The sequence below is a fragment of the Prinia subflava genome, chromosome 2 (assembly GCF_021018805.1).
Source record: "Prinia subflava isolate CZ2003 ecotype Zambia chromosome 2, Cam_Psub_1.2, whole genome shotgun sequence".
Taxonomy (NCBI): domain Eukaryota; kingdom Metazoa; phylum Chordata; class Aves; order Passeriformes; family Cisticolidae; genus Prinia; species Prinia subflava.
In genome coordinates this window covers 38,195,150-38,220,111 of record NC_086248.1, presented here as the reverse complement: position 1 = coordinate 38,220,111, position 24,962 = coordinate 38,195,150, and the positions used below count along the sequence as shown (strand labels likewise).

The window sequence follows — 24,962 nt, the reverse complement described above, 5'->3', positions numbered from 1 at the left end:
CAGATGGAATACTCTCACTGGAACAGAATATATCCTTGGAATATCCTGCTCTTTTTGTCACCTCAGTTTTAGCTTTTTCTATAACTTGATCTGAAAATGATGACCAGCTTGAAATCTATATAACTTGAAGGCTTTATCAGTAAAACCCAGCACAGTTATATTTCTCAGTGGTTGTGATGTTGAAACCTGGGGAAAATCAATTTTTTCTTTTGCTGAATGGTATATTTGAAGCATTTAAAAAAGGTGAATGAGTATGCTGAGGGCCTGTCATTCTCAAAGTACTTTCTTATGCTGCGTGTGTAGGTACATCTGCCTGTTAGCCCTGAGAGGCTGTGTGTGTTTGATGCATTGGATGTTGTGTCAGCAGGAAGGAGAAAAAGAAGAGATGAGGTATATCAGAAAGAAAGTTGGTAGCAAATGGTGTTTTGAACAGCCTGTATCCCCCTGTGTAATATATTATGGAAATAATGATTCTGTTAAGTGATGCTTCTTTGTAACCTGAAGTGATACAGTAGGGATTATGCATGCTCAAGTCATTCAGGACTGGTATGTGGTTGTCTAGAAATGCTTAAGAAGTGTCTTTGCCATGAAGGACTTCGTTAGAGATGCAGTGGGAAGAAGTAGATTACTAGAAGAAAAACACCCTGAAGTAGTTTATTGTTATTATCATTATTGGTTTAGCTAGAAATGGGAACAAATATATTGTTTTCGATCCTGGTTTTATAGAGTTATCTCTTTTTTTTTTCTTTTTGTAATTTAATTCCCTAATTTATCTTGTATTTAATTGTATTCTTTAATTTTCAAGCTTGCTCAAATATAGTTGTTTCAAAGCCATAAAAAGTTGTTAATTAATTAGCATAGATAGGCAATGAGAAGTTGGCCAAGGGTTTAAAGGAAAGTGTCAGGAAGCCATAACAAATAAAACACGAATGTAAACAATCTGTAAGAAAGGCTACAGAGAGAATACAGAGAAAATCATTATTCTGGAATAAAGAACAAAATGTTTCTGACCTGTACACTCTCATTAGGCAGAGATCAAGAAATGCAGCCCAAAAGGCAGGAAAAAGATAGCCTACCCTCTCCCATCAACAGATTGGCTTATGTGGCTGCTAGTGAAACAGTTTGAAGAGATTTCTGTGCAATGAAAACAAACTGGTGTTCCTTGCCAGAGGAGGATACTCGGGCTTCAGTCAATTTAATGATTCCCTTCTTCCCCTGAAAAACACAGGGACTCGAGGTTAGGTAGCATGCTGCGTTTCAGGAATCTCATGTGGTATGGGAATTATATGCAATATAATTGCCTTCAGAGCTGCCACCATATGCAAGGTTGGACTGTAGGTTTGGACTTTCTCTCCTTCCTCATATGGTTCTTCTAACAATGTAGCACAGCTTTATTTCGTTTTGGGCGCAAAAAACCCCAAAAAAGAACAAATTACCAAAAACCCCATACACAAACCCCAAACCAAACGAATTTGAGTGCTGTCTTAAAGCATTGATAAATCACTGGGATTTTAGTTTGAATGGAAATTCTTTAAGAATGGCATATATGCCTGTTTTTGATGTACTTTGTACAGGTGTTAAGTAGGAATGTCGCACAGTGTATTTCATCTCCTTGATTAAAATCTTCCCCCTCTCTCAGTTCCTCCTCCCTCACATTCCTGTTCCTTCCCCACATACGCAGAGTCAACTAATATCAAGTTTATTTTGCTTCACTGCTTTAAGAAAAATGAATGCTGTGGCCAACGGAATGAAAAAATTTGATAAGCAAAAACAAAAAGCAGGAAACATGGAGAACAAATTCCAGTGACCTAGGTAATATAAAATTGTTCAGTAATAAGTACCAACATTAACAATTTCAGACATCTAAAAATGTAAGATTAGCAGTTTGAGAAACATTTATCTGGATGAGATAGAAAATTATTCATGAAACATAATGACCTCTCTCAAATTCATTCAGGATGCAGGGGTGCTTATTTAGGCCAAGAAGAAAACTAGTTAATCATGTCCAAGAAAACTAGACAGTAAATTCATTCGTTTGCTGCGTTCTGGAGTCCTAGCTATGAAAAAGAATATATTTCACTAATTAAAAAGTGAAAATGCTTTAAGCTTTTAGAAAGAGAATGCAAGGAGAGTGAAACTGGTTCTGGCTTTGTGCAGCAACCCCCAAGGTGTTTGTCTGATACAATTTTATGATTTTATCAGTTAGGCAGCCTAGAGTAAGAGATCTTCAACTTTAATTATATTGATCATATACAGCATAATAATTCATAATGAAAATTATCATGCATGGTTTCATTCCCTAATTTTCATGTATTCTTGGAGTCTCCAGTGAAATGTAAACAAATTTTAAAAATCTGTATGAACATATATGTTATAATTTTTAAAAATTCCTAGAAACTTAAAAATTGCAATAAGAAGTTAACAATTCAGTTTAATTTTTCAGAAGATTATTTCTTTGGTTGTGCTGTAGTTATTTTAATTGTATCATTATGTTTATACTTAGTGATACAGGAGCATGCATTCTAGATATTTTATGTTATTTTAAAAGACTAGGGAAAGTGACGATCACTTTGTTGCTTGGGATAAGAATTGTGTTATATCTGAAGACTACATATTTTTACATAGTGAAAGATTTATGCACAGTTCTGAAATCAGGTGGTGGTGTTTTAAGGATTTAAAATATTCAGGTTTTTAAACAAAAAATTCAATAAATAATTAGTATTAGATTCTATGTTAGAAAAAGATATAAATTTATCTATAATTTAATATCTTTTGTATTATCTCTAGTATATTATTTCTAATAAATTTTTATCAGACACCTTTCCTGTGTCTGTGTCTGTCCCAAGACCAAGTCCTTATCCATGTAAATGGCCTTTAGCTTTTAATTGTAAGGGGCTGAGGGTCAGGTCCTCTCTTTCTTTATCTTTTTGCATGGACAAAATTGATTTCTATTAAACTGAATGAGAACAAGATCAAGTTCTGCATGGTTCCAATACCATAGTTGTTTTTAAAATAGTTTTAACAGGACTTTTGTTCTAAATTCTAAATTATGTGTGTTTGAGGAAGACTGTGATGTTTGGCCTCCTTCGATGTTGCACATCAGCAAAATATCTGCTGTCATTCTCATTAAAAATAAGTTGAGAATGGAAGTTATTTTTTCAATTTTTCACAGTTTATTACTTTATCTCTTAAATATTTTTTATGTAAGAGTCAGTGTCTCTATAATGCTTTTATATGGGTTTTGGGTTTTTTTAATTTCAAAAGGTCCTTGTTTGTGGGAGATATTTATTAGGAAACTCAGTGTGTGTACTTGTGCATGCACAAAGTGCGCATTTATTTATATCTTGGTCGAGTGAGGTGGAGGAAGACAGTGTCCCCTTTGTTCCATAAGATCTACTCCTTAAATTGTCTTGCACTATCAAAAATGCTAAGACCAAATATGGGAACTTAGCTCCAAAGAGAAAATGTCCTGGAAAGGTTTGAACTAATGCAAAAGAGTGGGCTTAGTCTCTTAACAAAGTCGTTTTCATCACCGTCATGTCGGAATCAGATAATGTGAGAGATTATTTCTAAGCAGAACTGGAATTAGTCCTATCAAATCAGCCTAAAATGTGATTTTGTTTCTAAATGATTATTTCTCTTTTTATATGCATTCCAGAAACATATGCAATAAATATTTAGCCTCTTAATTTACTACACATCAATCTAAAATTTTGATTTGCTATCATCATCAGAATTAATTTGCTTAATTGTTTTTCCTATCCCATCAATCTCAGTTTTGCACTGACTCGAACAATGACACCTTTTGCTGTTTGCACTTTAGTTCGATTTCTGTTCTAAGTTTATGAACAGTAATAGGGATCTGCTAGAATATTCATTAGCTTTGAATTGTGAGCTATGAAAAGGTGCTTTCTTTTACCTTAATAAAAGTGGCTCAGCATGGGGTGGATCAGTAATGACATTTGGTTTTAGGCATCCAACAAATTTGCTTTTTATTTATTGACACATCTTGTCCAAACAGCTCCCTCGCAAGTTAGTGGCGTAATGAAAGAAAGAGTGCTGCAGAGGAGCGTGGAGCTTTCCTGGCAGGAACCAGAACATCCCAATGGAGTCATTACTGAATATGAAATCAAGTATTATGAGAAAGTAAGTGCTAAATTTATCTGTAATGTGCAGCAATGTGTTGTTTGCTTTATGTTGGCTTGCTGCGTTGTGGAACAGTGTTAAAGTCATCAGCTATCAACTACCCTGTCTCTCCAAAGCCAGTGATGTTGCTTGTTTTAATAACTAGCTAAATCCTGCAATTATTATTGCTGTCATATGTCTCATATATTGTATTTTGACATCCTAAAAATGAAATACACACTTGAAATCTGCCTTTCTTTATTTATTTTTTTAATTGTTAAGTTGTACTTGGATATTTTTACCATGATACTGCTGTTTTCACATCTATTCTACGTTGTGTTTGAAGCTTGTTTCATTTCCTTCTGTATCAAAGTAATTCTAGTCTTGAAATGATATATCAAGTGCAACTCCTGACTGCATTTTATATTTCCTTATGAGTTGAGCAGCTTCTACTTGATATCTGAAAATTTTCGAAACGCTTCCTAGACTTTTAGGAAATAAATATTCCTTATTTCTACTTTTAAAAAGGACTAGGACTGTGAAATTTATTTTTCACTTGTTCTCTCAACACAATAATGAATTGAAGGCTGCTTTTCAATAGTAGATGAAGTGATCTCTGTTTCTGGTAGAGTGAAATTGCAATCTTACTGATGTCAGCCGCAGTTTTGCCATTCATTTCAGCATGTCTAGGGCTTCATTCATGATAACTTTGAAGTACTGCAGAATAAAAAAATTCTGACAACCGTAAACTGGATGAAAGCAGAGTGAAGGCAGGTTGTGCAGCTCTCTATGTTTGTCATGGAACCCAGACTAAGTTTGGTCCAGATTCCCTGGGAAATTGACTCCATAACGTAACATATTCCTAATTTTTATAAAACATTCTGTGAAAAAAAAAATTATAAAAAAATTATTAAAGGGGCTCCTTTGTTGTCACTCATGAAGACATTTCTGCAGGCAAGGTAACAGTACCCCTATATCAAAAAGAGCATGACAGCTAACTAGGTAACGCAGAATTAGGTAAATTCAGCCCAGATTGGATGTGGTATCAAGAGTCATGTTTCATTTTCAGTGCTGAATTACACAAATATACTTATCAAAAGATCTTTATATAATTTGGGAAAGGAATGAAATTTCTATTTGTTGATCTAAACTTCCAGTTCAAGTTATTCACTCTAATGATTTATATAACAAAATCTAGCAGATAGGTGCAGATAGCTAAATAATTATTTGGAAGAAATTTTAATAATTTTAGGAGATAATTTTTGTTCCTCGAGCATGTGTGTTGCATGCAACACATGCAAATAAAGTCCAGGTATTTTTAAAACTTTATATATTCCACAAGGACAAAACTGTCCTTTGAACCAAAAAAAACCTCAAACCAAACCAAACCAAAAAAACCCACAAAAGAAAACAAACAAACAAAAAATTGAGAACCAAAACCCTTGGATTTTTTTAATGTGCGTATCAGTTTCTAATCTGTTCTAATAAAATAAATAATTTAAATGGGTAGTGTAAAATGACAGAAAAATTACCAAGATACCCAGCTTTTTATATAATGATAGCTTTTAGAGTGTGGCTTTTGTTGTTTTCTCTATTGCTCATTTTAAATAAGCAAATTTCACTGCCGGTTTTCTGTGTTTGCAAAGAGAAAAACTGATGTTAAAATTGTCCTTTTTTTAATGGAAAAACATCTTCCAGTGTAATACTTAGTACAGTGAAATTAATAAAAGATAATAAAAAGCTCATTCTAACAGTCACAGATAAACGAAACTACATAACTTTAAGTGAAACAATTTTTGCACAAATACTGAAATGGTTGTTTTCCTTCCAAAAAAATGCACTTCAGCTTTAAAATTACTTCATAATCTTCTTGCTCAGAACAAGAGAGGCCATTTAAGTTTTGTTCCACTAGTTAAAAAGAAGAGAAAAATAAAAGGATTTGAACTTTCAGCTTCTTTTAGAGCCAAATTAAATCAAACATTTTTGTAGTTCTGAAATATTCAGATAAGTGTTTTTTTCACCTCTCACTTCTGGCTAGGGCTGGAATGGAAACTGCCTGAAATCTCCAAAGTAAGCCTGTCCTGTGAGATTTCTAGTGCAGGTTATTTTTTTTTTTTGTTGTTATTTATTTAGTTTTGAATACAAGGACTGTTGGCAATTCAAATAAGCCTCGTTTATGCATCAAAACCCAAACCGAAATTCCACTGTGGCTTGCAGTCCTGAACTTGACTGTTTATGGTTTCCTTACACTTGCTTCTCATCTCTCAAGTATTCCTGTTCTTTCTCATATACCAACATACATTCTGCCACAGTCCTCACTTACAGATGATTTAAATTCTTTTGGAGAAGATGTGGAAAATTGTTGCTAGCCAAGACTGTGGGCTTGCTCAAGTAACAGACTGGGCAAGAATCAGGAGAAGCCCTTACTGAATCTGAGAAAAGAAATCATATGTGTTCTGTATAGCCCTGTATTCCAGCAAAAGCCTTTGTTGCTTTACTGACTGTGATAGGGAAGGCTCTCCATCACTTTTAGCTGGTGAAGTATTATTGAAATGAGTTACAGATTTATTCCTTCCCTCTGTATCCGTCTCATTAGCACTGCTGCGTACGGTTCATGCTTCTCTGGTCATGTGGTGCATTCAGATGGTTGGTTAATTCATCTCTTCTGCCCTTCAAATCAGGGTTGCATCTGCCACCAAAAATCAACAGGGCTTCACATATCTATGCTGAAACATAATCTGTGTCAGTAAATGTGATGAATAAGTAGAGCCTTTTGAATACTCTAATGATCTGTGATACAGCTTTTGTACTATTTGAAAGTGAGTTATTACTCACAGGGTTTTTAATCTTTCAGCTTCAAATTTGTGGAGTGTCATACTGAGCTTCTTTCCCTTGGTTGCTCTTTATGCCTTAGAGTCTAAAACTGAGAGAAGACTAAAAGCCGGAGATAAAAATCTGAAGTGAAAACTGAGTTAAGGACCTCAGAAATTATGCAAAATCCAGCCAATTATACATTGGTGATATTGTATTTTTTAGAGGTGATGGAAGGGTACAATGTTGAAGTAATGATGTCAGTCGGAGTTTTTCCATTCATTTTACAGTATCTAGGACTTAATTCTTGATAACTTTTAAGTACTGTGGAAATTAAAAAAATTCTGACAGCTATGAACTGAATTAATGCAGAATGAAGGCAGGTTGTGCAGCTCTATGTTTGTCATGTTCTGTCCAGGAAAGAAAAAAATCCCTGTCCTTGAACTGTTTAGATCTCACAGATTCCCCCGGAAAGCTGTGGTTATTTCTCATCAAAATTTCACAAAATCTAATCAGAGCCAAAAAAGCAATCGTTTTTTGTTGGGATGTTTTCTGAGAAACAACATGAGCATCCCATTTGAATTTTATGTTGCACTTAGAGCTCTTCATTGCATTGACAATATTTTGTAATACTCCACAGAGTATGCTTTATTTTTTTTTTGTTGGGGAAAAAAGCATTCGGCAAATTGAAATAAACTATCCAGGCTGGCTGTCAGTTGTTGTGCAATCATGACAAAATCAGATCTGTAAATGTCATTTAATCTTTTGTCTTATTGTTTCCAGGATCAAAGGGAGAGGACCTATTCAACAGTGAAAACCAAGTCCACTTCAGCTTCTATTAATAACCTAAAGCCAGGAACAGTGTATGTTTTCCAGATTCGTGCTTTTACTGCCGCTGGTTATGGAAATTACAGCCCCAGACTGGATGTTGCCACACTGGAAGAAGCCACAGGTAAGGAATTAGGTTTACAGGAAATTAACCCTTTCTTTAGAAGTAGTAAGTAAAGCAAGAAAGGAAAGAGTCATAAGCAATATAATTGCAGAATTATAAATTATAAAGCAGAAAGAATTTAGTTCTACAAGAAGGTGGATTTTTGTCATTGTCTTTTGAAGGATAAGCTTCCATAATTTATTTTACCGCAGAAGTGAAAATTAGTCCTGTAATTGGCTGGAGGAGATTTGTGACATACTAGGTTTTTCTGCTTTGCCGTCCTTTTAATACACAGACTTTTTTTTTTTTTTTTTTAATTCAAATACATGGTTATTTTTCCCCACAAAAGAAGTGAGTAGTTGGGAGCTTAATAACTCAACTAGATTCTCCTGTAACTGGGAAAAGAAGGAAGGAGGAGATTTCAAACCAAAAAGACTTCTCCAGGCTATTTTTTTCCATTTTATTTTCTGGGAAAAAAAAAAACAACAACCAAAAACAAACAAAATGAAAAACAAACAAACAAACAAAACCACAAAAAACACAACCCCCCCCAAAAAAACCACAAACAAACAGAAAACAATACACACAAAAAAGCCTTGGTAGTTTTGCTTATGTATGTTTCTTCAGCTGTTAAGTGCATCTTCAGTGTATTTTGAATTTCTTGGTAATTTAGTTTAGTAAAGAAATGGGAGTCTCAAAGATACTAAGTTCCTTTCAGGCTCATATAATAAGTTGTAATAAAAAACCTTTCTTCCATCAGTGAGACCTGGTAGTCCTGAGCCCCTTCACAGGAGCTGTGTCCCTGGCAGCTCCAGTCCCCTGTTGCAACCCCAAATTTGGTTACCCTGGTTTAGAGCATTTGATTCACGTTGACCTTGATGTCAGGTCAGCCAGGTTTGGAGCTGGGAATATAGGAATACAGAGCCTATGAGTTCCAAGGATATGGATGCCATATCCTCTATGCACCCTATGCAGAAGTCTATCTAAGACTGTGTGCAGACACACATTATTGTGTCCTATTAATTGCAGCCAGGTGTCTCCTGAAGAACTTGTGGTTATTCTTAATATACAGTAGTTAGATCTTGATTTCACCGTAGTTCCACACAGAATATAAAAACTATAAATAATGAATAATACCACATATCTAATAGATATAATTGAAACAGCAATTATCATAATAGGAGCAGTAAGCTGTTATTACTAATATTATTAGCTCAGTGTCTAATAGCTTATTTCCCATCTGTAGAAAGAGTCAGTAGCAGAATCCCCATTATGCAGAATGGGAACCTGAGGTACAGCCAGAAGTAATTTCTTATTTTGAATAGTTTTCTGGAAAACAAATTAGAAGTCTGTCATAATAAGTTTCTGCTAATTAGATAATTTATTGTCCATAGTGGTTTAAAATTATTACATCAAAATATTTCCCCAACATTTCCTTAATTATCTGAGTATTTTTTACATACTGAATGTAAGCAGACTGGTAGCTGCTAAGATTAGCAAAGATGATTCCAAAGATAAACAGTTTTGACTGGAGTTTGGTCAACATATGGGAGATTAGGAAATCCTATAATAAATGCATCACTGACCACTCTCCTGTACTCCTTTTCTGACTCAGATGGTGAAAAAATCCATATAAACCACAAAGATCCTTGGCCAGCAGGCACAGCAGGTTTCTTTTGTCACAGGCTAGCTAAATGCTTTGAGATGCCATGAAAAATGTCCTGTGCTTTTGTTAGGAAAATTCTAAAAGTAGCATATTTTCCGTTATCTTGAGACAACATTATAAAATATAATTCCCAGCAAGGATAAGCATCCAGAATTTCCTATATATGGTTTTCAGAAATAATGAAAATGTCGGTAAAAAGATAGCAAATTCCATTAAACTCTTTTAAAATTGTTTTACATTAAAGTATTTATTTCTTGTATTTTATTTATAGTTTTATCAGAATCTACAGACTCATCAAATACATCTGTTGTTAACGTTTTAAAGGAAGACCTTTATTGGATTGTTTTTGGAAAAAACTGTTGGTTTGTTTTGTTCTCTTGCATGGTACTTCCCTTTGGACCTCAAAGGAAGTACCATGCAAATGAACACCAAACCGTGTTATACTACAGTTTAGAGGCTTTGGCTTCATATTATTCCATTCTTATTATTCCAGTGGATTTCTGAATGCAGCTTTTAAAAATGTCAAAGCATTTTAAGAAAAAAAATACACACATATATATATTTATATAAGAGTATATGTAATGACCACCACATTCAGTTAGTCATGTTGCCTACCTGGATTTGTCTTGGCACTTCCTCTGGTTGGCACTGTTTGGTTGGTGCTGTTAATTGTGTAGATTTTTGAATCATGTGCTGTTTACTGAATTGTGATAGAGACTGTATGGCCACTTTTCAATAGTTGAGGAACTATATCCATTATATTAATATTATCTGATATGTAAAATATACATACATTATACCTGTATTGGATCATATCATACCTGTTGGGTATTGCATAGATATTTATGGAAAAAAATTCAAAATTATGAAGTAAACATGCTTTATAAAGGCAGACTATTTCTATTCTACACTTTGTTTGCCACAGATCAATCAATGGCTCCATTCATATTTTTTTATTGGGTGATTATTAGAAACAGAAGTCCCTCTGGAAAAACATATGAATGTATAAAATGTCACTTAAGTGTCAGTTCTATCTCTTAGTTCACTGAAGTATTTAAAAGTCAAGTTGAGTGGTTTGTAGGTAGTGGACCTAAAGATGATCCTCTGTTTTTTTTGTCATGGAAACAGATTTTTTCACTTACAGAATCACAGAATCAATTAGGTTGGAAACACCTCTGAGGTCATCGAGTACAATCTTTGACTTCTTTATAGCTCTCACTGTTAAAGTATAAGCACTTGACAAAACCTGGCATGAAGTCTGCTTTTTCCTTTTTCTGTGAATTAGAGTAAATCAAGCAAGACTGAAGCATTATGGATATGTAAAATTGATCTCTAAAGTCTGAAATACCAATAGTACAAATTTTTATAGAAGGCATAAAGCATAATATTTAAGAAAGTAGTATTTGGCATACATGGATCCAATTATCATTGAAGCTTTCATGGTGAACTTCACCAAGAATTCTTTTCCAGAAATCATGCACTTGAGATGAGAAAAGATTGTTTGAGAAAAGGTTGTTGGAGCAGCAGCACAGCATTTTCAGCTGATACCCTTTTTTAGAACCTCCTGGGTGTTCAGATGTGCATTCCCCATCCCTACAACTATGTATTTAAAAGCTGGTTTAATTGTAACTCCTTTAAATTAAGCATTGTGCCTTAGATGTGCACATCTCATAGCTCAGAGCAGGTGTCAGCTGTAGCTGAATGCCCAAGTACCAGCTCCCTGTGTCGCCCTCTGAGCCTGAGCACGGTTTAAGCAGAGGTAAGGACTTTTCTGTCCTGGTGCTGATTCCCTGTCATGGCTCTTGTGGCATCACCAGTGACAGGTAACCATGCATGCACCCCCTGAAAAGACCTTCTGCATCCCAAAATCATTCCTCTAAGAACACTCTAGCATCTTTGTTTCTGCCAAGCCACAGGGATCATTCCGGAACTGTGTTCTGATTCACTCTTACACCATCAGACTGAGTTCATCACACAGGAGAAGCAGCAGAGTACCTGAACACAGGCAGATGTCTTACGCTGCTATCACTGAATTTATACCAGACCATGCCCACAATATGCCCCCTCCCCTCTTTTTTAAAAGATAAAAAAATTCATACATTGCATCCAGCCTGTCTTGCCAGTTGGCCAGTGTACCGTGTCCCCAGCATTTTCCAGAGACAAAAAGACATCGTCTGCTTGCTTCCAGAATGTGCCAGTACCCAAAATCTGTGAGGCACTTACACAGAGCAACCCACTCACATATGTCAGCCTCTATGCACTTGTCTTGGCTGCTGGACTAGGTGACAGGCTGGGCTGGGGATTTTTCCAAACTTTTTTGGATGGATGAAGCTTCACACTCTGGCTATTCTGACAGGATGCTGCCTCTTCTTCCCTTCCAAGTGAGATTTGCAGTGAAGTTCAAAGAGAGACGGGAGCAGCTTAAGGAAATGCTGTATTTTACAGAAATTCGGCATTCCTTGGGATTCTCTGTTTTGATGGCCTAGATAAGTTGCAGGAACTGAGTTGTATGACTTTTGCCCCTATGCTCTTGCACAAATTAGTCACCACTGATTTCTTAAAAGGTGCACGAATGGAATATAGACAAGTCTACAGTAGCATCCTACTGACCTGTGTACCTTGGATAGTTATAGTTATTTAAAGATAAGCATTCTTTTTTAGTGAACGAGTTATAGGAATAGTGTGATCTTCCTCATGTGCATTGGAGAGAATATAGAAAAAATTACAAGTTTCTTCAGGAAGTAAAATTAGAGGGGTGCATGTATGCTTGTGTGTGTAATTTCCCTCCAGTGCAGACTATTCTAAATCCGTGTAGTATAACAAGAAGTTTGTTATTTTGGGGGGAAACAGTTGGTACAGGTCAGTGTCAGTGACAAAATAAATCATGTTCATTGGCTCACTTGTTCCAAGAAAAGTCTGGGTTATTTGTTTCTATGGGAACCTCTGAAGTCTGTAACGGGAACCCAATTCTGTGGAGTTCATAAATCCTGGTGTAGAAATTCCTGTTCAGTTACCAGTACCAGCAGCAAACCATATTATCATACCATTAATTTATTTATTCAGCTATCAGTTTGTTTTCCTTTTTTTCCCTTCTCTTTCATCTGTTGGCTACATTTCAGTTGTGGGACAGTTTACATGGCCCCAGGCCTGCTGAAGACAGATGGGGTTCACCTGTATAAAAAGGGGAAAAAGATTCTAACCCATGAGTTTGCAGGGCTTATTGACAGGGCTTTGAACTAGGTTTGAAAGGGCAAGGGGGTAAGACCAGGCTCACTAGAGGTGAGTCTGGAGGTGGCATGCCAATGTTGGGGGTGAAATCAGCCCAGCTGAAGCGGGTACAATATGCACAGTATGGGTAACAAACAGGAGGAGAAAGGAAATCTTACAGGCACACAAACAGGCTGTCCCTGTGTGCTGAAAGGTGAGCCAGTGGGGAGGAAAACTGGCATGGCTGAATAGGGAGCTTTCACTGGAACTCAGGGGAAAAAAGTTTATGACCTTTGGAAGAAAGGGAAAGGCAACTCAGGAAGCGTGTAAGGGTGTCATTAGGTCATGTAGAAAGAAAACTAGGAAGGTGAAAGCTCAGCTAGAACTCAATCTGGTCACTGTTGTGAAAGATAGTAAGTGTTTTTTATAAATGAATTAACAACAAGAAGAGGGTCCAGGAAAATATCCATCCTTTTCTTCATGTTGAGGTGTGTAACCAAGGATGGGGAAAAGGCTGAGGTCCCAGATGACTGGAGATTGGCCAGTGTGACACCCATCTACTAGAAGGGTTAGAAGGAGGGTCTGGAGAGCTAGAGGCTGATGTCAGCCTGACCTTGATGCCAGGGAGGGTCATGGGTCATCTTGAGTGTGATCACACAGCACATACAGGACTACAAATGGATCAGGTATAGCCAGCTTGGGCCAAACTCAGTACCCCTAACTCAGTAATGGGGCTAGTCCTGCTTAATATTATAATTGGCGATTTAGACTCCCTCAGTAAGCCCTCAAACAACATTAAGTTGTACCGGAGTGTTGATCTGCTGGAGGATGGGAAGGTTCTGTAGAGGGATCTGGACAGTCTGAATTGATGGGCCAAAGACAACTGTATGAGGTTTGTAAGGCAAAGTGTTGAAACCTGCACTTGGGTCACAACAACCTCATGCGACACTACAGGGCAGGGGAAGAGCAGCTGGAAAGTGGCCCAGTGAAAAATAACCTGGGAATGCTGATCAGCAGCTGGCTGAACATGAACCAGTATGTGCACAAGTGAGCAAGAAGGTCAATGGCATCCTGGCTTGTTTCAGGAATACTGAGACCAGTGGGATTAGGATAGTGATCATCTCTTTGTATTTGGCACTGGTGAGGCCATAGCATGAGTCCTGTTCACGCTTTTGGGCCCCTCGCTTTGAAAAGGACATCGCTGGGGATTGTCGAGAGAAGGGCAACAGAACTTGCAACAGCACAAGTCTGATGAGGAGAAGCTGAGGAAGCTGGGGCTGTTTAGCCTGGAGAAATGGAGGCTCAGGGAGGAGCCTCTAAAATTGGAGGCTCATGGAGGGGCCACTCTATAAAAGTACCTGAATGGAGCTTGTTGTAAGGTGGGGGTCAGTCACTTCTCCCAGGCAACAAGTGACAGGACAAGAAGACAGAGCCTCTTGATGCACCAAGGGGTATCAGGAAGAATTTTATCACTGAACAGGCACTGGAATGGGCCACCCAGGGAGATGTTCCAAGTGCCACTGCTGTGGTTTAGTTGATATGGTGGTGTTCAGTCAAAGGTTGGACTTCATGATCTTGGGGGTCTTTTACAAGCTCAATGTTTCTACAATTTTGTGATTCTGTGATTCCAGCTGACTCTCACACAGTCCCTCATGTTTCATCCTCTATTCATCTCCTAGTTCAGATCTTCTCTGTTACAAACCAGTGCATCTCCACAGAGTTCCAGAGAGCTCTGCTTATTTAATGTGTCTGGGTACATGCCCACCCTTATTAGATGTCAGGCAAGCAATGTTTTTAACAAGCCTCAAGGTTTCTCAGGCTAAGTATTTACATCCTCAGTTTACATTAATGTGACATGTATACATTTGCATATATTAATAGAATTGGCATATCTGAATAAAAAGAGCAATAATGTGTGGATATTTTAGCATGTAAATTCTCTGAAGCATGGAGAATTCCATTTTGTATTAATGTGGAAGCACCTTTTTGTTGCTAACAGAAACAAATGGTAAGTAATAATAGCCATTTACAATGATTAATAGCAGTAAGAGATTGAAATACGCTACCTAGGAAATCTGTGTTAATAGTGTTTCAGCTCAAACATTTTTCTTAAAGACACTATTTCCTTGGAAACCCTCAAAGTCGTATCAATGAGTTTTAGAGGGGAGGCTAGGAGCAGAGTTAGGAATTACCCTCCTTCTATCCCTCCTTATGGGCATGTCCAGGGCTCCCCTTTTAGGATGGAGTCAAAACAGATGCAGCAAAGCAATAGTAGGGAGTGGAGGTGACTGATGCTAGTGGTGCTGGTTTTCAGCTAGTGGCTGTACCACTTTGGCTAAGGAAATTCCAGCGTGGCTTCTTTTTATTCAATGTAGATAATCATTAACCCATACAGCATTTAGTTGAATTTTCAATAAAGGCCCTTCTTTAGAGTAACTTTATCGATGCAATTGTTTCAGACAAGGGCAGTCTATAATGGTAGACAGTCTACAATTCATGATGATTGACTTAAATTTTTGAAGTCCCTTAGTAGGGATTATTTTTAACTAATCTCAGCTCTGTGCTCTGTTTGTAGCCACAGCTGTTTCCAGTGAACAGAATCCTGTTATTATCATAGCTGTGGTTGCTGTGGCAGGAACTATCATCCTGGTCTTCATGGTGTTTGGATTCATCATCGGACGAAGGTATTGCATCTCTGATGGACGTAAGCACATCTGACACCACTCGTGTGAACTCTCAAGGCTCAGTTGAACCTGGGATATTGATTTGTAAAACTGAAACAAATAATTCTTAGCAAGGACAGTTTTCATTTAAATCCCATTATCAATTATATGGTTTGTCCTCTTACTTTGGCAAGATACATGTATCAAGATGTTCTTTTTGTCCCGTAAATGTGCTGTAAAAGGAACCCCTAGCAGGTTCTTTACCTGTACTCCTCAAAGTCTCTCTTTCTGTTCAGCTTCTCACATGGAGAAGTCTGACATTTTATCTGATCAGCCTTTAAATGACTTTACATTCAAGAAAAAGAGACACAGCAGTAAGTTTAAGAATAACCTCATGTAAAACAGTGTTCTACTTTCAAGTTCTTTAATCCTCTGTTTTATCTGTAGAAGCCTTTCACAAGAACTAGAATTTTTTCTCTAGGACCTGTCCCGACTGGTATTTGATACAAAAGCCTTTTGATTGCAGCTGTTCATGATTTATTTAAAACTCTGCTGTCAATAGAATTATAGGTGGAAGTTTCAAAGGGCCTACAGCAGTTAGGTGCTCGGTGCCTGAAAATCCCAGCCTGAAGAACTGATTTTGTCAGGACTTTAAATGTGAGAAGTAAATCATTATTTACGAGTGAAACTGGTGTTTTCCTTTCTTTTCAGGCATTGTGGCTATAGCAAAGCAGATCAAGAAGGGGATGAAGAACTGTACTTTCATTGTAAGTGTTTTGCTTTTTTTTTCCCCCCCTTTCAAAAATTCCCTATTGCAATAGTGTAGACAATGCTAAACCAAGACTCCATGGAAGATGATGCCATAGGAAATTCAAAAATGCTGTGTAAATAGCAAGTGGGAAGTCAAACACTGTAAAAATGTGACCCACGCAAAAAGAATGCAGATTAAAGTCACCATTGCTCACACAGATGGTTTTATTTCTATACATGTCTCTGATATACTGTTGTTTTCATTCTGCATTTTTTGTTTTCATTTGGTTGCTTTGAATACATGTTTCACATTGTCCTAATGATCCCTCTGAGGTGCAGCATTCAAGAGACCTTTGCCTAAGTGACTTTTTGATCTTTACCTCGGGCAAACTTCAGATTAAGAATTTGTGAGTCACTGCATCACCCTAAAATGAAGCTGTTCTGCTCAAAAGCTGTGTTCTGCTACTGCAAATACAGTAGCACCATCAACATTTACGAAACATAATGTCCTTAAAAATAGAATATTTAATATGGAAAGGAAGGTCAGCCGGTTCGTTACTGTTGTGTGATCTAGAATCACTTGGCTAACTAAGAACAGTACCTAAAGCCTCTCTTGTAAAAAGCATGTCTACCTTTTCAACTTATACAAAAACCCTGGGAAACCTCAATAAAACACATCTTTCTTGGGCTAATGACACTTGAAAATGTAAGGGGAGAGGAATGTTTTGATCTGTTTTAGAATTAGTTGTTAACTCATGGAGTGTGTTAAGATAAGTTGCAAAATTATTTTGAGCAACCATAATTGAAAAAAACACAGAATTAAACTGAACATAAGTTCTGATGCCAGTCTTTCCAGTCTTCTCCCATATCTGGTCACTCACAAATTAGTACATGCTATTTGGTCATGCTGTTCTGTATTTAGCCTTTGTTGTCTAACAATTATTGCAGTTGTAGTTTAAATCCATCAGATTATTCTGTTTTTTATGAAAGCAATAGGGCTTGGTTTAGGTATGTTAAAATCATGAGCTATTACCTAAAGGTAATGTCACATGCAAAATGAAGTAGCCACTAATCTTAAATTCTAAGCATTTTCTCAGTGCATTCCTCTTTAAATGAATAGTTCTAGCCAAGCTGCACTCAAAATCAGATCAAGGTTCTGTTTTACCTTTCTTCCCTGAAAAAATCAGCTGGAAATTGGTCACGTTTCCTAAGTTTGGGGGGTGTGGCTATCTAAATGGTTTAAATGCAATGAGTGTCAAACTAAGTAATGATATCATTGCAGCTTTAGTCAATCAATTCATAAACTGTGCCAGAAAGGCAGAAAATAATAATGAGATAAGAATTATGTATCATGCACTTTGCAGTGCAGCTGATTTTAAAGAATATGTCAAAAATCTTATTTTACTTAAATGCTACTCTTCTGGGAGTGATGAATTTGAAATTTGCCTCTCATAATGCATTATAAGCTTTTCACATCTCCAAAAGAGCTACTGCTTTTACTTCTAAAATCTCTGTTATGTCCTTGAAGGAAAAGATCAACTAGGTATTTTTATATGTTAGTATATAAACAAAAGGGATACGCTAACTAAATAATTTCTTACCTCCATTATTGGTGACATTTTATTTCAGTAAAATTGTAAATTAATTAATTTGAAAGTTTCACTTAATAATTGGTAGCTGATCCAGAAATGGTGAGATTTTATAAGTGTGCCTTTCCTTCATTTTACTTTCAAGAAATACAGTTATCTAGAAAATTAACCTGATTATTGAGCATACAGTCTTTCTTAAATCATGGTACCAGATAAAAATCTCTTCTTGCCAGACCAACTTTCCTTCATCTGTTGATTCTAGGTGTAGCATTTAATTCCATTTGATATCCATGTTCAGAGTGAGATGGAACCCGTGCTGTGGTCGCCAGCTTGGTCACAGAGCTGTGAACAGCTCTTTGGTGGCTTTTTGCTCTGTAGCAGCTAGACAATATTCTTCTGCACTGAGGTACCAGACTGGATTTTCAAAAATGGAACTTGCAGCAAGCACTTAATGTAGAACAAAAGCTTACAAGCAAATATTTTTTTAAAGCAGATTTTAAAGCAGTGCATTTAATGGGCCATCATATATTTCATTTCAGTTCTCTTCATCTCTCTTTGACCTCAAGTGCTACACTTGAAGATACAAGTACAATGGAGGAGTTTAGTCAAGCAGTTCAGATTTATATTTGGTTTCCTCCTCCCTTTTTCATCTAACAATGTCTGCAAATGCAGGCCAGCATTATTTCACGTTGCTATGCCAGGATAGCCTTGGCCTGTCAAAATGTTTTATGACAGCTTGAACAAAGAACCATCAGAGGCCCACTTGAGATTCGCAAGGTTACTTCCAATCCAGGCCCTTTATCACAAACACAAGAGGATGTCTCCTTCTCCATTCTCCTTGCCTTTAAGCACTGCTACCAGAGGTCAACTTACTGCTTAATTCTCATTTTGTCCAGTCTCTTTTGGTTTTAGGAAATAAATATTTATAATTAAAAAAAAGAACAAACCAGCATACAAATTTCCAATACAACTAAAAGAACATCCATTTAAATACATTATATATATGACACATAACAACATCTGGGCAACATTTCAACTAATTTTCCTGGCTGTAAATTCATTTTATTACTGAAACAATTTCTCTAGGTTTGGTGGGATTTTTTTCTTATGATTTGTGGATTTAGGTCATTAATACTACTTGAAACAAATATGCGTGATTACTAAGCTGTCTTTTAATATATTTTCAAATTTAATATGTTTTTTGTTAAACTAAAAGAATACAAAGCAACTGAAAATTATTTATGTTTTGTATTAAATCTTGGTCCTGGTTTTGTATATGAATATATCAATTAACAGAGGAACATTTTTGCATTTTCATACTGAGTTTTAAATCACGATCTGAGTAAAGCTCAAGAGTATAATCCTTCTGAGCAAATTTATTTCATAAAATTTGCTTGATTAATAGATCCAGGGTTGCTCTACTATCATCAGGAGCTTGTGCTTTGACCAGAATAGCAAAAAATAATTTACCTGAATCATCAGCAAATTAAAGGAAAAAACCACCATGCTGTCCAGAGCACTATGCTGCCTGAGCTGCACTAAGCGTAGAGAAAGAATGGGCAAAAAAACAAGTTGCTGCATATTATTCACTTATATCCTTGAGAGGGGAGATAATTGTGCCACAGAGGCCACTTTCCCTTCCTGTGCCTTTACAAGTTGGCTACGCGTGTTTCTCATGTTCATATTATCATGCAAGAAATACACCTAAGGATGTCATTTCTGAGTGCTGTGAATAGTTTGAGTATTGCCACAGTCTACAAACAATATTATATTCAGTAGATTAAGCAAATTCAAAGGGTTGGAGGAGCCTTTCAAATCCCACTAGAGGACAGAAGTATCAAAAGGAAATGCTGTTTACACATCCTGGGTGAAGAGGATAAGATGTCCTTACACGGAAAAGAAACTTTCACCTACTCTGCTGGTGTTATACCCTTTCCCCGCTTTTCTTTTATTCCCACTCAACCCTTGCATTTTTTTCCATTAAGCACTATTTAATATTTATTATTTCTTTCAGTTCAAGAGGAGATGCAGATGCTAATGTTAGTCATTTTTTAGGGATGGGGTTGTATATACTTGTGTCAGCATGCTTGCAGATGATGCCTAAAACTAAGGTTGCCTCTCAGAGCGGCTCTGGCTCAGGCAGCATGGAAACAGGTTCACTCTTCCAAGGAGCACTCTGCATAATGAAATTCCTGGGCTGACTGCACAATAAGTGCTTTTGCTTCATCACAGTCATGCTTTCTTACATCATTACAGTTAAATTTCCAGGCACCAAAACCTACATTGACCCTGAAACCTACGAGGACCCAAATAGAGCTGTCCATCAATTCGCCAAGGAGCTAGATGCCTCTTGTATTAAAATTGAGCGTGTGATTGGCGCAGGTAAGGCTGCCGTGGCTTCCTGATTCAACCGTTCCATTTAGCCGGGATCGAAACTCATACATCATAATGACAGGCAAATAATTATACCTCAGGTACAGAAGAACTTTTTGCATTTGCCAGAGCGGTTAAGAGCAATGAAGCTGCACTCGCTTCCAAAATGTAAAAACAAACAGGGGGAAAAGCCCAACAACAACTAAAAAACCCAAATAAATTAGTAAATTAAAAGTCTTGTTTGACATTGAAAGCTTATGTGTTTTTAATTAAGTATCTGCTGTTAAAATTGGAACTGGGGGGAGTGGGCCAATTGTGCTGCCTTATTATTTACTGTCACAGTAAAAGTGTTGGGCATTTGTGCAAGTTGTGCTCTCTTGCCTTTTTGCAAGGGGGCTTTTTGACCTCTGCAGCTTTGTTCATGTGAGTAAGGAAAACTGGCTGCAGCACAAAATCTTAAATAGAGAGTAGGAAGGTCTTGTTTCTGTATAACAAAATCTTCCCTGAGGCTGTTTTTTCTTCTACTATTTTTCTTTTTGATATTTTATGAATACAAAAAGTTATTGTTTAATTTCTGATGACTGATTGTAATTGCACCAGCGTTACATTGCTTTTTTTTTTTCTTGAACTGTCTACCACCTACTTAAGCCATGGTGTTCATGCACTAAAAAGACAGTTTCATTTGTTTGCATTAATAAGATACGTGACATTTTTATTGCACTACTCCATGTAGTGAAATTAAGTTTCCATGAGTAGGAATGGTATCAAATAGTTCACATTCCTGGAGGAAATGTTCTTTTGCTTTCCTGTTGTTTTATGTAAGTATTAGTAGAATACTTTAAATATTACCCTGTAGTTTGGTACTGTAAATTACATATTGTGGTATTATTTAAAAACAGAAGAAATATCTCTAGAATAAGTTGTTTACCTGTAAAAAAATCTTACACTTAGAATTAACAACTCCTTTTTAAAGTAACCTCAGTCATGTTGAATCATGTCTTAATCAAGGAGTAGTGCCATTGAAATTAACCACACTGCTGAGCAAATTATTCCTTCGATGAGTAAGAGCACAAGAATCCAGCCCTTGCTAACTAGTAATTTTTGTGATGCCAGAGTGGCAGCATCTCTTCTAATAAATACACAATATGCAAGATTAGCATAGAAAAATTGCTGAGCTTTATCTTTTGCTTTGAGTTAAAAAGCTACCAGCATAGCAACAGTTCAGAGCACAAAGATACATTCAGTTGGATTTTGCTAATGCCTTCTGAGAAAAATGCTGAAAACACTTGAGCTGCAGAGTACACAGTTTAAAATGCATTTTCACTGTTATGACAAATTCCAGAATGTTAATTTTTCTTGACTGCAGATGAATTTATTCTTGATTTTAATGAGTATAATTGATAGCAAGAACAACTAAAGTGTGTCAGTAGTCAATCTGAAGAAAGTTAAATAGGAGTGCAGTGGTGAAAGCATATTGTGTATCATGTTTAGCTATGGCTTTAACCTGTTGATGTAAATAGCAAACAGGAGTTAAATGAAATGCAGTCCAGGAACAACAGGAGCAAACAGACCCAAAGCAGCAGCTGAAACTCATACATCAAAGAAGAATATGGAATTTGTGCTAGTGACAGCACCAGAAAAGCCACTTAGCAATCTCAATATGCATCAGCAATGCTGGCCACATCAGCTATTGACTAGTGCCACATCTCTCAGACACAAACAGGGTGCAAGTATGCTTGTGCTCAATTTGCATGAGGGGTATGTGCTTTCCTTGCCAACATTTTCATTACCATCCCGCTGTGGCCACCTGTCAGATAGAGAATATGGTGTCCACTGTGTTAAGTTGTTCATACCACACATCCTTTTTTTAGCCTCTGCTTTGTTGACATGCTGAGCTAGTGGCTGTGTGACTGTGCAGTATTCCCTCTCTTCTCATCTTTTCCTGTTTATTTTGGGAATCATGTCAGCTGAATATCCTATTTTCTTGGGAATAAAAGTAGCTCATTGGCTAGCATCCTGACCTGAAATGAATACCATACAAGATGGAGTTTCTGGTTTGCCCAAATGTGTGTGATCTGCTTTTGGAAATCGGTCAAAATCAGATCACAGAGAGCTGGAAAGGAGTTAAGCCTTATTGTCTCCCGTGCCAAGTATCCTAATTACCTGGCTCTGAAATACCACAGACACACAGACACACTCCTATACTTGTGTCTTGTTTTCGGCATGGAATGAAGCAATTTTGGAAAATACTGCTAGAGAAAATTGTTATCTTTTAGGAGGTTCTTGCATCTAGGAGCTGTGAGTGAGGTGAGTGGTAAATTCATTAATAGTCATCTATGTTGCTAATGAGGTGCAGGAGGGAGATTAGGGCACCAAGCTAGGGGCACGAGCAGCTAGTTGTTGTGTATATAACAGCTATACCTCGTGGCATTCTTAGCTCAGTCCCCAAAGATGGTTGAGGGTAATAGCAGGCAGGAACACTGACGTGCTCGATTAGCTTAGGTACAACATGGTATTAACAGATTTATACAGAGCTGATGTGAGCTAGCCTTGTTCAGCAGCACAGAGAGCGAGGGTCAGAAATTTGATTCTATATGCAGTCATCTCTTATAAGGTTCATGAAAAGAGCCATACTGAGTGGAGTTTTGCTCAAACAAGTCAGTTAAAAATGGTCAAAGGCATGGTCAAAGTTCTGCCCTCCTAGATGAACTGTGAAGCCAAGATCCAGGTACTCCTTTTTTCTTTCCCAAAGTGTGATTTGGAGCTGATAGGAGAGCAATAGTGTTCAACTACTGACAGTGTCATAAACAAGACTTTTTGCAGCCCAACATCTATCTCTTCAGGCATTCAGCCCAACTTCCAAGCATACTTCTCCCACTGACAGCCAAACACCTTGCCAGTGTGCATGTCCACTTAAGTCCTGATCCCACATGGTTTCTCCCAAAAGGATTCTCTAATCAAACTATCTGTGTAGGTCTTACTACTGTAGGTAGTTCAGTCATTTTTTTCAGCACTCATCCTAAAACATGTCTTAGATGTAGGTATGTCAGCATACTTGTGTATACCTAACATCTTAATGGTAAGACACTCCACTGGTAAGCAGAAAATAAATTTCTTATTTGATTTGGAGGAGGGACTTGAACCATATCTCTCAAATTCCAGATGAATTAATGAAGTACCAGATTACTAAATATTTTTGTGGTTAATCTTTCTTTTTAAAGAGATGTTGTCTTTTATTCAGTAACTTAAATTACTACTCTGTTCTTCTGTGTATACCAGGAGATTTTTCTTCCTGTCTGCAGAATTGGAGATCTCACTTTTGCTCTCTGCTGACACAGCTGTGAGGCAAGGGACAATACTTAAATCTTTCATAATCTCGTTAATAGTGAGGTAGATGTATTGCCTTTCAGCTCCACATCTCACGTACTTCCATCCTCTTTCCTGTCTGATGGAATCTTACTACTTCTCTTCCAGGTTTGGTTGCTGGGGCTTTTTTTTTTGTATTTTTGCTGGCTGTTTGGTCTTTTTTATCACAGGCTTCTTCAAGCTCCAATTGTCTGTTAGTGTAGAACCTTTTACAAACTTGCAGCTTTTGCTTGTGTTTGTTTAATGTAACCAAATTGTTATAAGTCACACCTTTAATTTCATAATCAGTAAAGTAAATTATCGTGCTTCAAGGTAATAATGTAGTGCTTCATTTAACACCATAAGGATGCTAAATTAAAAGCAGCTTGGCAAGAGCTGACTTTTGAAAGAAAAAAGCCCATTGCAACTAAAGATAGCAAGGAAACCATGTAGAGCAGAATGACATTTTTATTTAGGAATGGTATTACTATTTCAGTCATAGTGTTTTCTTATGAAAGCCACTTCATTTTTCATTTTTTTGTTTTTGAAAAAATGCAAGAAATTACTAACAAGTCTCTTAAAATATTCAAATAACAGTCCTGTCAGTTGGTTTAACTGAAGTATTTATTCCATAAGGGTCAGCAAACCATTTAAGGCACATGCCGAAATAATCCATTTCAAATATGAACACATTAAATTTAAAGACACACGTAGGTGGCTATATGAATCAAGGACTAAAAAAAGTACTGGTAATCAAGAGTAATTCAGCATTGATCTGCTACTTCATTTTAGGAGAGTTTGGTGAAGTGTGCAGTGGGCGTCTAAAGCTTCCTGGCAAGAGAGACGTTGCAGTAGCCATAAAAACTCTGAAAGTTGGCTACACGGAAAAGCAGAGGAGGGATTTCCTGTGTGAAGCAAGCATCATGGGACAGTTTGACCATCCCAACGTGGTTCATCTAGAAGGAGTCGTTACCAGAGGTAAGCGGCAGCTCAGTCTGTCAGTCAAATAACAGCACAATGGCAGAAATTACTCTGCTTTATTCATGGTCAAAGGTTCAAATTATAAACAGACTGCACACTCCTAATGGATTTTCTCCTGATGCGTAACTAACTAAAACAATACTTACTTTGTGCTACAACCTGAGGAAAAGAAATTTAGATGAATGCATGATTAAAAGATGAAGTACTTTGAAACGTATTATTTTTCTAGTTTCATTTAGCCTCAAAGACCGTGCAGAGAGATAAGGTTTCTCATGTCCTTTCAAATTATCTGAAGTGTCATTATTCCAGAGTCCTGTTCACACAGCAGGAGTTAGGAGAACACACTGACTTTTTGATTTGTATGGTTCGATTTTATGAATCATGACCACTTTTCATGCAGATATTTAAGAAATTAGAGCTCTGTAACAGTGCTGGAGGGCTCAGAAATGTTCAATGTCTGAATGATTCAGTCCTTCAAAGGAATAGCGTGTGTTTTATCAAAAAAAGGCACTCCATTTGTT

The 24,962-nt window shown here is 36.9% G+C and overlaps 1 protein-coding gene across 7 annotated transcripts in view; it reads left to right on the top strand.

Annotated features, from left to right (window-relative positions):
* The window catches only part of EPHA7 (EPH receptor A7), a 167,417-nt gene that overhangs the window by 116,722 nt on the left and 25,733 nt on the right, over positions 1–24,962 (top strand). For 4 of the 7 annotated variants that reach the window (XM_063389657.1, XM_063389659.1, XM_063389658.1 and 1 more), the window contains exons 6-11: positions 4,022–4,146; positions 7,720–7,888; positions 15,316–15,424; positions 16,115–16,170; positions 19,999–20,124; positions 24,253–24,438. In XM_063389657.1, the coding sequence (XP_063245727.1) occupies positions 4,022–4,146; positions 7,720–7,888; positions 15,316–15,424; positions 16,115–16,170; positions 19,999–20,124; positions 24,253–24,438 (771 nt within the window). Of the gene's footprint in view, positions 1–4,021; positions 4,147–7,719; positions 7,901–8,019; positions 8,023–15,315; positions 15,425–16,114; positions 16,171–19,998; positions 20,125–24,252; positions 24,439–24,962 lie in introns of all 7 variants that reach the window. The other 3 variants (XM_063389662.1, XM_063389660.1, XM_063389656.1) reach the window with 3 other exon arrangements.